Source organism: Dermacentor variabilis, chromosome 6, assembly GCF_050947875.1.
Source record: "Dermacentor variabilis isolate Ectoservices chromosome 6, ASM5094787v1, whole genome shotgun sequence".
In the NCBI taxonomy this organism is placed as follows: Eukaryota; Metazoa; Arthropoda; class Arachnida; order Ixodida; family Ixodidae; genus Dermacentor; species Dermacentor variabilis.
In genome coordinates this window covers 198,137,885-198,152,804 of record NC_134573.1, presented here as the reverse complement: position 1 = coordinate 198,152,804, position 14,920 = coordinate 198,137,885, and the positions used below count along the sequence as shown (strand labels likewise).

The 14,920-nt window shown below is 46.6% G+C and overlaps 1 protein-coding gene across 2 annotated transcripts in view; it reads left to right on the top strand.

The window, feature by feature from the left end:
• Positions 1-14,581, top strand: part of LOC142586050 (uncharacterized) — a 79,668-nt gene extending 65,087 nt beyond the window's left edge. For both annotated transcript variants that reach the window (XM_075697301.1, XM_075697300.1), the window contains one exon: positions 13,091-14,581. In XM_075697301.1, coding sequence (XP_075553416.1) covers positions 13,103-14,158 — 1,056 coding nt within the window. In that variant the 5' untranslated portion in view covers positions 13,091-13,102 and the 3' untranslated portion in view covers positions 14,159-14,581. The remainder of the gene's footprint in view (positions 1-13,090) is intronic.
• The last annotated feature ends 339 nt before the right edge of the window (positions 14,582-14,920 follow it).

Sequence of the window (14,920 nt, the reverse complement as noted above, 5' to 3'; positions counted from 1 at the left end):
CATATAGCTGCTTTGTATTCATATATCCTACTCATTTGTAATGGGAGGTCCCCTGTACAGTCTATTGACTATGGGACCTCCCTCTGTATGTATGTATAATCCCCATTTGTAACCTGATTATTATGCAAATAAAGAACTTGAACTTGAACTTGAACTTGAAAAGAAGGCCACAAGCACACTTTACCCACGGCTGCATCAGGAAAGGACAAACAGGGAGCACCAATCACAGTACATGTAAACAGGGAGTTTGTGTCGCTGTGCGGACTGCAGGAGCAGGTGCTTACCTCGAGAGGCTGTTGGCCAACGCAATTGACCAGGCCGCCACATCCAAGAAATGTGAAACGGCAACCATGACCAAGTGGGACAACATTGAAACAAGACTCTGCAATCAAATCGCTTCAGCATACTCTAACGTAACGCTCAATCTATGCATTGGCCGTACAGACTATATATTGGCTACAATCCACATGACAACAGTGAGCGTACACGCACACGGGTGGCTTGCGGCACATTCAACCGTCCGACTGTAGGCATAGTGCTTGCCTTCGTCGCACATGGTAGTCTGGTAACAAGCAATAACCAGCAGCGCAAGCAGATTGGACAGTGTGCCCCACGTGTTTGCACCGACAGTCGCCGTTGAAGCTTGCAACTTGCATTGCGAAGCAATCGGGTGATGCAAGCATCTCCTGCCGCAGCCAACACAGCGACATGGAGTGCCCGGCATTTTAGCGTTACCGCCTTTCCAACCTGCATGTTTCTTTTTGTTCTTTCACATGCCACTAATGTGTAACTGACACTTGGTGCCCCACATTCTCTAAATATGGGCGTGGTCGGTTTTGGGGACAACACCATTTTGCAGCCGCGTTTGCAGGCCTTTTCACACATGTGGATATCAACTTCATACACTTAGAACCATGTAATCATGTATGGGAGTCTCCGTTGACACCAAATAATGGCCGAGGAAGGCCACAAGCAAAATTTTCACACGGCAGCAGCAGGAAAGGACGGAACGGGGAGCAGTTCTTTGCGTATCACTGTCACGCAAAGAACTGCTTTACCTGAACGCGAATGCGCCCTGAGAAACTGTGATAGCGCTCCTAGTATAAATCAGTGGCGTTTTTTCCTGATTAAACATTGTTGGAAGTGGCGCCCTGTGTGTATGTGTGTTTCTTCTTTGTCCTCCGTCATTTTAGCGCTTTCACTTCAGATCAGGCCAATATCCGTGCTGGTGGAAGGATGGACTGTCCGTAGACTTGATATCTCATCCAAATAATTCTGGAATGGCTTCTTCGTTCGTGGTCTTGCGAATTCGGCTCCAGCCCCTTCCTGTTGGTGTAGATGGGGCCTCCCGTGATGACCAAGATGTACTTGGCACCGACTCTGTTGGGGCAGAACAGTGGCACATGAGATACAGCAGAGATTATCCAAACTAATGTAGTGTTTTCTTTTATTTTCGAACCAATTATGCTGAACTGTAAACATGAACAAACGCTCATATCATCTGCTACTAACAAATGACATGTATCTCAAGACTAGCAATCCAATACAGCATATATCAAGCATATCTATTTCTGAACCAGGTGTTGTTTACCTTGTAGTAGCAGCCAAAGTCCACACAATGACCTTGTTGTAGCAGGCAGCAGCTTCTGTTTAGTGCATGGAGTGTGTTGCTTTATACTCGTGCCGTCCTCATCGCTGCATGTCTGGAACAGAAATTTTGACTGCATCAGAAATTGAATAAGCACAATTTTGCAATGTAAAATGCGAAAAGGTGTGTCATATACATTGTAATGATTTGTGACTACAGAACACAAGCAAATGTACACTGTTTGTTCTAGGGTGCTTAAGCAGCATAGTAAATAAATATTGTTACTCTCCGTAAAATTGATATTCGCGTAACTACAATGCATGTTAACAGCTTAATTATTAGTAAGATCACAAATCAGAACATTTGTGCGCTTGTTTATACATTAGAAGAGATCACACTGCTGGTTTCACAAGGAAATAGATGAAAGACATGAAGCTATTAGAAATGATGCATTCTTTTTGTGCATGAACGTGATGCACCGCTTCACTACTGCAAAAATGTCCTGAGGTAACCTAAACTGAACAGCAAGAACATTTGGAACCAACAAGTACGAAATATGGGGGAATTATCATGCTTGCAACAGTTTAATACATTAAATTCTGTACTTTCACTTCAGTTTACCTTGGAATGCATCATGTAACCGCGCAAACCACAACGGACGAGGAAAAAAACCCACAGAACAGGCGCGGAACTTCAATTGAGATTTACTGCGGGAAAGCCCACATTTATACATGTATCTTAATCACACTTGATAATCATCGGACAATTAACCATCACTCGTCATTGGCATGCGGGCGTGAGTGGCACAAATTTGCATGTAAATGATTAAACTCTTTATCACTCAGTGACACTGAAGAGCTGCTTACGCAGCTGCCAGATTGCATTTTTATACAGTAAGCTTCATAGATTTCGCGGCTCAGTTGTGACGCGAACATCTTCAAGACTTTAGTGTCACGGACCGTAGGCGTGCAATTACGACAGTGGCGACAATGGTCAGCCAGTTTGCCACCCCCCCCCCCGCCAATCCTTCTACCCCTGCTCGGTGCTCCTGCAATCTGACGTTAAGACACTGTCCCGTCTGCCCTATGTAGCTGTTGCCACAAGAAAGGGGTATCTCGTACAGTACCCCTAATCTGCAAGGGACGCAGCTGTCAACGTGCTTGATATTGCATTCATTTCTTTTCTTCCTTCCCTGCACCATGTTGCACATACCCGCCAGTTTCTTGGGCGCCGTAAAGGCCACCGGGACTTCACATTTTTTCAGCCACCTTTTTGAGGCGGTGAGAGGTTTGGTCGTAGTACGGGATGGCAACAGGTCGTCGGCGTTGCGGCTCTACGCTTGGGCGGAGCTCTGATGGACCCTGCGCTTCCTTGTCAAGGGTTTCTACCACCGAGGTGACCATCTCATATTGAATCCTGCGCTGTGCAGTCTTTGTAGCTGTAAAAAACGCTATGTTGCATTTCATGCTGGCAGGACTTATCAAGAGCAGCACACAGGCAGTTTTTTGCAATTCCCCTTTTTACAAGCTTCGAATTAGCCGACTGGTAGTTTAAAATACCTTTTTTGAGCGAGGCTGATACCTCCAGCACGCACGGGATCCAGAAATAACAATGCAAATGTGAAACTCAACCCAAAGGCGCTCTCACGGAAAAATTCAAGAACACGGTTCACTGCAGTTGAACCCCCTCCCTCCGATACCCCTTTCAAGAAATGAATGAATGAAATAAATGAATGAATGACATGAAACGAAATGAAATGAATGAATGAATGAAAAGAAACGCCTTACCTCGGAGCAACAGGACGTTTCCCTCCGTATGTTTGTTCTCCAGGACGGGACCTTATACCGACGCAATATGAGTCCACAGGGTGCTGAACTGCTTCTCGTCGATCCCCAGCACCTGCGCTCGACCATTCTATCGCAGTTACACGATGCGCCCACCGCTGGTCATTCGGGTGTCACCCGTACGTACGACCTTGTTCACAGGCGATTTTTCTGGCCTGGGCTATATCGCTCTGTTCGAAGTTACGTCGCAGCCTGCAAACTTTGCCCACGCCGCAAGCAGTCTCCATTTTCTACCGCTGGGCACCTTCAGCCTATAGATATCCCCAGTGAGCCATTTTACCGCGTCGGCCTGGACCTCCTTGGCCCATTTCCAACTTCATCCTCGGGCGACAATTGGGTGGCCGTTGCGACGGAGTATACCACGCGTTATACCAAAACGCAGGCCCTCCCTACGAGCTGGGCAACTGATGTGGCTGATTTTCTCCTTCATGAAGTGATCCTACATCATGGTGGCCCACGTCAGCTACTCACTGATTGGGGCTGCTGTTTTCTTTCTAAGGTTGTCGACGACCTTCGCTCTTGCTCCACGTCCCACAAGTTACGACGGCCTACCACCCACAGACAAACGGACTTACCGAGCGTCTCAACCGTACACTCACGGACATGCTTTCCATGTACGCGTCCGATGATCACTGGGATTGGCACGGCACCTTATTCTTCGTGGCGTTTGCGTACAATTCCTCGCGTCACGATATTACTGGTTATTCTCCGTTCTATCTACTATATGGCCGTGACCCACTCCTGCCTCTTGACTCGCTGCTCCCTTCCGATACCGCCAATACCATATTCTATGCTCACGACGCCATTGTTCGCGCGGCCACAGCACGTCGCATTGCCCGTGACCGTCTTCTGGCGTCTCAGACTAGCCAAAAGCACAGTTAAGACAGTCATCGTCGGGACGTTCATTTCAGCCCTGGATCACTTATATATATATATATATATATATATATATATAGCTATAAAGCATGAACAATGTCACATGTGTTTATATACAAAAAAGGTTATTTAAATTTTCAGGGAAGGATGACGCACAGGTGATATCAACGATATATTGGGGAAGGCCGTTCCAATGTTTAGCTGCAGGCGGGTAGAAGGAAGTTGAAAAAGTAACCGTTCGGGCACGTGGATGGAAAACTTGAAGGTTGGGGTTGGTGCGGTGAGAAATGTCCGAGGCTGGCATGATGTAAGGTGCACGATTAAGTGATGAGTGATAGAACTTGTGGTACAGTAATAGGAAGGCTATGCGACGGCGAACTCAGAGAGGCGATAAGGCAGATTTTGTTTTCAGAGCTGAAACACTGACCTCATATGAATAGGAAGAATGGATGAACCTTGTAGCACTATTTTGGACTGCTTCTAGATCATTTATGAGGTTAGCATGATGCGGGTCCCATATGGCTGATGCATATTCTAGTTTAGGTCGAACGAGCGATTTGTAAGCAAGCAATTTCACGTGAGGTGGGACGAGGCGAAGGTGACGTTTAAGAAATTCCAATGTTTTGTTGGCTGATGATATCACGTTAGTAATATGTTCTTTCCATGTTAGATCATTAGATAATGTGATGCCTAAGTATTTTAAAGACGACACAGATTCTACGGACTCATTAGCGATTGTGTATTGAAACGCATGAATCTTGTGTCGACGGGTAATGGAAAGGAGCTTGCATTTTCTAGGGTTAAGAATCATGAGCCAATATTCACACCATTGTTGGATGTGATTAAGATCCTGTTGAAAGGCTTCTTGATCCATAGTGTTAGTTACTCGGCGGTATATAACGCAGTCGTCAGCAAACATTCTAATTTGGCAAGGTACAAGCAGTGGGAGGTCGTTGATATATATAAGAAACAAAAGAGGGGCGAGAACTGAGCCTTGTGGGACACCTGATGTTAAAGGAAAAAGATGGGTGGACTGGTTATTTAGAACAGATTGAGAGCGATTAGTTAAGAACGTCTTGATCCCCTTTAGTACGTTAGAATGCATAGGTTTAACCGAGAGAATTTTTGTATTAGCCGTTGATGTGAAACATTATCGGGCCACCCCCCCCCCCCCCGAAATTAAGCCGCATACACCCCTCCCTCCCCGACCACACCACCACTCTTCACACACATTCCTAAAGCGCTGACAAATCAATCTATTCGGCAGCCAACATTCTGATGCCTTTTACAGCGAGAGCTGTATATGAATAACCTTACATAGTTTTTCCGTCATCCGTCAACAGAAAAAATCATCATGTGGGCCGATCCTGGTGATAGTGCAAAAAGGGTCCAAGCTCAATGGCCCATACCCCTGTGGGCTCGGGAACCTATAACGAGCCCTTCGAAATCTTCGGGATAGGCCCACGTATGGGCAGCGCTCAACGCCTGCTTCGCCTCCGTCGTGGGTGGGCCATGTATGGCACTATCTTCGGGACTGACCCACGTATGGGCAGTGCTTAAGGCCTGCTTCACCTCCACCGCGGGTCGGCCCGACCGTAGTGCAATGCCGGGCCTGCCCGCGGTGGAGGTGAAGCAGGCGTTAAGCACTCTCCATACGTAGGCCGATCCCGAAGATAGCGCAATGCCGGGCCGACCCACGGCGGAGGTAAACGAGGTGTTAAGCACTCCCCATACGTGGGTGAAGCACTTTGCTTTTCGTTTGAGAGCTTTGACTGTCGTCAGCTCTCGCTGCCATTCCATCTTCACAGAGTGAAATGCTTGTCAATTTTTTCGCTCCTTTTGGATGGCGGTAGTTATCGACATCTTCAGGGGCGTGAAAGCTAGTTTTCTCATCGATTCGGTGCCCGCGCGATTAAATCGAGATGAGTTCAGTTGTCACCATCTATTGAACGATCACGCGCATCGCTGCTGCTTCAATAGTTAAACCTTCTTTGTTTAGACTGGTACAGCAACTGATTCGGTTCGTAGTGAGCTGATCTTTGCGCTCGAGGAACGAGTTGCGGCCGGAGAAAACGCCGCTTGCGTTACAGTTTTCCTTTTGCTTCATTATATCCTTGAGTCACGGCTCGCCGCGACGCTGGCAGATCCTCGGAAGCATAAAATGATGCCAATCAGCTTCCATCATCATACCCTGCAATAGCCGGTAAAACCATAAACAATATCATTGTCACTCGTTACCTCGTCTGGCTTTTCTCTAATTGTACAGCACTTTTCGTGCAAAATTGGCAACTGGAAAGATGTATCGCAATGAGTTTAGAAATTAAGCGATCTACTAAGGGGAAGAGCCAAGGCGACAGCCAAACAGGAAGGAAAAGCGAAAATTAACAAATTTAACTGTTGTTTGTGAAAATATTTGTGGATCAACATCTCAATATTTCGAAAGGAAGTATATAGAGAAAAGGCCGTCGGAAGTAGAGAATAATTCCATGTATTTTGAATCAGGCTTCTACAGTTATCAGTGGAGCTGCCTGACGTAGCCACTTCTCTGCTGCGCTAATGTGAGTGTTTTTCTAACTTTCCGCGGTGGGCGCAGTACGTCTAGAACCGCAGCGTCTTGCGCTCTACGTGGTTGTACGGGTCTGGTGACCACGCATCGTTACGCAACTTCCCAAATAGCAACACGGGTCGGTTTTGGCAACTTAATTGGTAGAACAGTAAACGAAGGATCCAAAAAACTGTAATTGTTCCGCAAACATATATATTTCTCTATAATTCTTCCAAGGCTAATTCAAAAAACGCTATTAGAATTCTTCATTTTTTTACTTTCGCTTGTTTACTTGTTCTTGGCAGCGTTATTCCTGCGCTTCTGTCATGCGCGAGTCCATTTTATGTGCTTCCTTGTTTGCCAAGTAAAGGAGGGGTGTATCTCACAGTGAGATACACCTCACAGTGAGATGCACCTGTGAGGTACAGCTTATTTCAGTTCTCTTTTGCGGATTTACGCGACCTTGTAGCGAATGGAGGGCATTATTCACATTTGTACTAGTAAAGCCCCCCCCCCCCCCCCCACCCTTCGTTACCTTAGGAAGAGTTACCTTGGGTTGCCCCCCCCCCCCCCCGAAAAAGAATCCTGGGTACGTGCCTGGTTCGGGAGGAGGAGGAATAAACTTTATTTGTGCACAGCAGATTTGAGACCTAGGCCTCTACCTAAATGACGGCCTCGAGCCCTTGGGCCCTGGCGGCATCTTCGGCCTGCTGGATTGCCTTGAGTTGGTCTTCCGGTGCACAGCTGAGCAACGCGGTCTCCCACTGCTCTCTGGTCTTAATTATTTTATTCTGTATGGGTGTACGAGGACAAGCCCAAACAATATGTTGTAGGTCCGCCCTTTCTTCACAGAATCTACATCTATCCGTGTAAAGGTCCGGGTAGTAGCGGTGGTAGGCCACCGGGTTCGGATATGTATCTGTTTGTAAGAGGCGCCATGCCGTCGCTTGCCGTCTATTTAACGAGGAGTGTGCCGGGGGGAAATGGGCCCTTCCCAATTTATAGTGTTTGGTGATCTCGTTAAAGCTGGTCATCCGGTCTCTCTCCGTTCCCAGTATTTGTTGCGTGTCACCTGCTCGGCCTGTCAGTTCTCGAGGTTAGACTTATTTGCAAGACGTAACGAGCTGCAATGGGAAGTAAACGTGTGGTACAAAGGCGACCTCCTCACTTAGGCGCAGCGGCACGCGCTTCTCCCGCAGTGACGTACTTGACCGGCCGTCCTCGGGAGCCGCACACTAGCGTGCACACTCCTACATCGCTGGCCGCCGACCACCGCCGCTCCGACACGTCAATGCGCAGAGCGCGCGCGCCCTCTTTTCTGCGCAACAGTACCTGGTGTGACAGCAATTACTAAGCTTAAAATTCGGCAGACACTCAAGACTCTACGAGCTCACTCAAGTCTCCTACGAGCTCAGGAAGAGAGTTTGGGTTTGGACTCGCATTCGCCATCGCGGCCTTTCGAAGAAACTGTTAAGGCGCTCGCGGCATAAAGTTCTTTGGCGGCTCACCGATGTCAACTATTAGGTTGCTCCCGATAGCCCGCATTGCTCAAAGCGTCGACGGCGTCCACCGGAGATTGTGCACGTGGTCCGGATGAAGCCCTGTTTGTCCGAGTGAATTCACTGCACCGCAAGCGTGTCCCGGTCCTGCTGCCGCGACGATAAAGCATCGGGACGAGGCTTTATAGGAAGAGCGTCTAATGTCACGACTAAACGCTAGCAAGAGACCTGGTCGACGTAATGAAACTAGCATGAACATACTAAGCAGTCAGTTAAGGAACAAGATCAAGCTAGCTAAGGACTTTTTTTACCGTTAGGTCAGGCAACTTTCTCAGTAAAGCACCAGAAAAGTTCTGGAGAAACATTAATGGTAATAAACTAAGTATCTCCTTAATAGCCAACAATTCGCCTCTTACAGGTCCAAAAGCTGTTGTAGATATATTTAATGAGTACCTTCATTCGGCGTATGCTGATAATGATGTCAGTTCTTGTTATAAACCAGAAGGCTACACTTCTGTGTCTGACGTTGTTATTTCCCGCGAAGGTATTGTTAATTTACTTCTGAAGCTTGACATTAAAAAGTGGAATGGTCCTGATAACATTCCTGCAGCTTTCCTGCAGCGATATGCAGAATGGATATCCTATTACCTGTACGTGATTTTTAACGTCTGTTTGGCGCACTGCTCTGTCCAATCTGCATGGAAAACCGCTCATGTTATACCCATCTTTAAGGCTAACGATCGTTCCTGCGCGTCCAACTACTGCCCAATATCCTTGGCCGCAACCAGCTACAAAATCTTTGAACATGTAATCTGCCGATCCTTAACTGAGTTCCTAGAGGAGACTCATTTCTTATCTGATCTGCAACATGGTTTTGGACGGTTTATCGACTGTCTCTCAGCTGGCTTCTTCTTGTCATGACTTTTTCATCGCAGTTAACAATAGACAGCAAACGTATGCAGTATTTTTGGACTTCGCCAAAGCCTTTGACAAGGTTTCCCATAGTAAGCACATAGAAAAGCTTTACGTAGCCGGAATCTCTTCCAACCTTATTGATCTTATCAGAGCACATCTTGATAACAGATTTCAATACGTCCAAATCGATAATCACTGTTCAGATGTCCTTCCTGTCTCATCTGGTGTCCCTCATGGATCAGTACTGGGGCCTATTCTGTTTCTAATCTATATAAATTACACAGTGAATGTGGTAGATTCTGAAGTTAAAATTAAACATTTTATAGACGACTGTGTTCTGTATACAACAGTGAATTCCACAGCGGATCAAAATAGGTTAAACAACAATCTGTGTAAAATATCGAGCTGGCGCTCTGAATGGCGCACGTTTCTTAACCCTGAGAAATGCTTAGTACTCCGAATATGTAAAAAGAAAACGGTTCTGCTATATCCATACACTATAGGTGGAGTGACGCTTAGAGAATCACCAGTTATAAAATAACTTGGAGTTCAAATCACTAGCAGCTTGAACTGGGACATGCATATCGACACTATTTGCGCGAGTGCTCTTGAGTCCCTCTGGTGTTTGCGACGTAAACTGCCCAATGCTTCATTTCAGGTGAAGTTGGCACCGTATAAGGCTTTGGTGCGGCCTCGATTCGAGTACGCTTCTTGTTTATGGGATCCATTCACAGCAAAAAACATAGCAAAGCTTGAAAGAGTACAACGGATCGCAGCCCGTTTTATTTTCAATAGATACAGAGGAACAGGCAGTGTAACAAAAATGATAAATTTTCTTGGCTTAAAATCACTACAGGCGAGACGCACCAAGGCCAGACTGAATTTTTTTTACTTAATATATAATAATATAGTCAAAATCAATCATCATGAGTACATTACTCATGTTTCGCGCGCAGGTAGACGTTATAACAATGGAAAAATGATTCAAGAATATCGAGCTCATAGTAATAAATTTAAGTACTCATTTTTTGTAAACACATTTACCAATTGGAACAAATTGCCGCAGTGTGTAGTGGATAGCCCGAATGTGGAAACGTTTCTTGTTAACTTGAGAGTCTCGAGTGTGTGAACTTTGTAATGCGTTCGTACGATGTGTATGTGTGCAATGTAACATGTGTATGATCGTATTTTGTGTGTGTTTGTGTGACGTTTTTTCATATTATGGTATTTTATTGTGTATTTTCTGTGCCCACCCCTGCTTGCAGTCACGTGACTCCGCAGTATTAATAAGTAAATAAAAAAGAAAACGAATTAAGGGACACGAGGAGCGACCACGCTCCCTTTGAAAGAAGACCAAGTTGGCGCGTCGGCCTTGTGGTCTCTGAATACAGAGCTGGTTTTTTATTTCTCTCATCCTGGTCCTGCGTACTGATTTTTTCTTTTTTTGAATGTCGCGACAATTTACATTGTACAGCGTGATTCCGCATAAAGCTGTCGCGAAGTGCTTCCGCCGAAAGGAAAAGGCAAGGGGTTTGAAAAAACCGTGGCTGCCTTTTGGGAAGCCTCTGAAAATTCCGTAATCAATCATCGTGGGTTCGCCTAGTCAGACTAAACGCTCTTAGAATAAGTCATCTCCAACCGACGAGCGGCTGCTCTTTAGAACACTGAGTCACAAGCTTTGTGGTGAAGTTTAGTGCGCAGGGATGGCTCTTAATACTTTTATTTTTTGTTTCGTTGGCGCCATCACTACGTCCCCACGCGAAGTTTGAAAAGCTTAAGGTCAATACGCCACGTGGTGGCACTCAAGCGAACTAAGCCCTGATGTCAAGGAAAGCTGGATATGGTTACGTTAGGTAAGTTAGTGACGGATCGGCAGCGTTAATGGTCGAGCATGAACTTTGTCCCTTTGACGAAGTGCCCGCCCTGCATCGTCCAAACCACGCTCAATAGGACGTTTTGTTCAATGTAAAGTTACATACCCAATTTCACGTTCTACTGAGTGCGCACGTACTCGTCTCTATTAAGCATAAGCAGAAAATAATTACTTGCAGAGGTTACATGCAATTGCAAATGAATATATGAAAATGTACTTGCTTATGTATGGCTTTCATGTACGAAAAGGCGTTCGATTTACCAGCAGTCATGAAGACATTGCGTAGTGAAGAAGCAAAAGACGCACTCGTGAATATGTTGGAAATATCTATGATTCTACTGCTACCTTAATTCTTCACACGAAAACAAATGAAATACCGATTAAGAAGGGGGTCAGCAAGAAGACGCGATCTCTCCAATGCTGGTCGCTTCATGCTTAGAAGTATTAAAACTGTTAGGCTGCATGGATAGGATTAGGTGTGAGAGGCAACAGGAAACGTATCAGGAATCTGCCGTTTGTAGGTGACATTGTGCCTGTTCATCAACGCTGAACATGACTTGCAAATAACGACTGAGGACTTCAGCCAACATAGTGTAAGGGTAGGTTTGAAGATTAATATGCAAAAGACCAAGGTAATAACGTTCAATACCCTAGCAAAAAAAGCGATAATTCGTGATTGGCAGTTAGCCTCTAGAATTTGTGCGAGAGTATGTTTGCCAAGGCCAATTAGTACCGGGGCACACGGGTCACAAGAAGGAAATTTACAGATAAATAATGGGCTGGAGCACATACAGAAGCTATTACCAACTGATGACCGACAGCTTCTCACTGTTGTTTAACATAAGTGAACAATCATTGCATTCTATCAGTACTATCATCATCATCACCCTTTTTTTCCACTAGAAGTACGAAGGCCTCTCCCAGGGATCTTCAATTACTCCTGCCTTGCCTTAGCTGATTATAACTTGCACCTGTAAATTTTCCAAGTTCTTCACGCGACCTAGCTTTCTGCTGTCCTTGACTGGCTTCCCTTCCCTTGGCTCCCATTCTGTCACTATAATGGCCCACCGGTTATCTGCCCTGCGCATTAGATGGCCTGCCTAGCTACATTTTTTTCTCTTAATGTTAGCTACAAGATCGGCTATCCCCGTTTTCTCTCTGATCCACAACAATATATTCCTGTCCCTTAACGTTACGCTTAACATTTTTTGTTCCATTCATTTTGTGCGCGGTTCTTAACTTGTTCTCAAGCTTCTTTGTCAGTCTCCAAGCTTCTGCCCCATATGTTAGCACCGGTAGAATGCAATGATTGTACACTTTTCAATGATCGGGGTGATCTCCCAGTCAGGATTTGGTAATGCCTGCCGTATGCACTCCAACACATTTTTGATTCTTCTGTAAATTTCCTAGTTATGATCAGGGTCCCCTGTGAGTAACTGACCTAGATAAACGTACTCCTGCACTGACTAACGCACGGTACTAGCATGTGGGGCCATAACTTGCGACAAGTTAATAACCGCGTAGTGAGCGACGGAATGAAAAAATGATTTGCACAACGTTAAGATACAGGAAGACAGCGTTGTGAATTATAGAGAAAAGAGAGAAGCCATTATTCTTTATTTAAGATCAAGAGGAAGAAATGGAGTTGGGCAGGACATGTAATACGTAGGGCAGATAACTTGTGGTCTGTTAAAATTGCAGAATGGGTACCAACGGAATGAAAGCGCAGTCTAGGACGACAGGAAACCAAATGGAGTGATGTAGTTGGGAAATTTGCAGGCATAGGCATAGCCCATTTATGGTTTCTATGCCGACATTCGAACTACGAGGCTTGGAGTTATGCAATGCATTGATTTATGCAAGCTTTGTGAAAAGAGAACCATTGTAACCTTCTTATGTCTTTAAGGGACAGCTGCTGTCGCAAAGCTGATTCCTTGTCCTTGCTTGCAGGAGGAAACAACCATGAAACTCATTCGCTGGGTAGAGGTGCACATCGGCCGGTCACGCAAGAGGTCCAAAAAGACACCCACAAAGCAACAGGCGTCGCCCCAATGCAGCTTCCCGTCTGACAAGTGCACCTCACCGCTGCATACGACCGCTGAAGGCGAAGGCACCTCACATTTAGGATGCCATGCCCGCCTAGAAGTGGAGCCGCGAACCAGCAATCCGCCCAAGCTATCAGTGCACATCCGCACCAGCTTTCTGGGTCAGACGTCGCCGGCAGACGCGCGCCAGAGGAGCGGCATCAAGACAAACCCGTGGATTGCGTCTTCGCGAAGCCCCTGCGGAAGCAGCTCGGCAGACTCCGGTTGGGCCGGATCGCACTCCTCCACCGGCTCCGAGGGCGATTATGGGGATATGAGCCTGCTGCTGCCGCCGCGCGAGCCTCGCGACCATTGGTCCTCGATGGGATCGCTGCGTAGCCGCGCGCCTTGCGACTCGAGCATTCAGGGCGGTTCTCCGCTTCGTCTTCGCACATCGTGGGCCTTGGACCGGCGACCATCGCCCCTCACTGGATCCAGTGACCTGTGCATGACGACGCAGCTACCGGAGTCGACGAGACAGCAGCGGGGTGAAACCTGTATCGCCCGTCGAGCATTGACGGGTACCCGTATCAGCGACAGTAGCGACGACGAGGCCTACTCTGAGGACTTCCTCCAGTCCGAGGGTAGCAGCGACGCGGTGACCGTTGTGAAAGCTGGAACACCGCAGACTGACTCGGCTTGTGACCCTGGAAGCAGCTGCACCACGACGCCCTTATCTGAGTGTTCCTCACAGCTACAAACAACTGAGACGTTTGCCGACAAAGTACGGCGTCTGCAAGCCCAGAGGGTGGTGGTCGAGCAGAAGATCCACGAGGCCCGTATCGAGGAGCAGGCTTCGCGCGATCAGAGGATTCAGCTCCACCGCGAACTGATGCACTTCCGCAGGCTTACGCTGCTGCACTCGTTGCAGGAGTTGCGATCCGATCTCGAGCAGCGCACAGCATCCGAGACTGCGCACGGAGGGCGGCATTGACAACAAATTCGTTACTTGAGGCTGAAAAGTACATGTGTTTGACGCTGTACACAGGACGCTGTGTGACCGGCTATTTCGAACGAGTTTATCTGGCGTAATAACGTCGTGTCTATACCGTAGCGCTGTATTCAGATAACTGGCAGGTCCACCTACAGCAAGAAGCCTTGACTTCCCAACGCATTCCATGTAAAGATTTTATTTGTCCATAATGGGTACAACGCGCAGTGTGGGACAGTCTCGTTAGAATAGAACAACATTGTAAGATGAAATCATCGCTTAGTTGCATTCATTAGATATCTTGAATATAGCTGTTCTGAAAGGGGTCATGTTTTCGCAATGCAGCTTTATGTTTTATGTACCGGGTACATAAAACGTCCACACTGTAAAATATGAGTAAATTTTAGGGTCTCAATATTTTATAAATATGTTCTTTTTTCATTTACTCTTGACTGCCTTGGTAGTTTGGCAACGCGCGCATTTGCGGCTACTGACGTCATAGGGTTCAACTGACGTCATACTGACGTTTGTTACAATAGACACATAGAAGGCTCGCTTGACTTGAAATGAGAACAGCGCTTCGCTGAAATTATAGAACAATGTGTTAACTCAGCAATACGTCAAATTTATCCAACTGTTTACTAATGTCACTTAGGGAAATGCTGGTTAAGTGCGACCTGACGAGTTCGAGAACGGTGGTGGAACGCTTACGCCGCGGGCACTGCGTATTCCATGCGCTCCCTGCGACGTAGAAAATAGTTTATA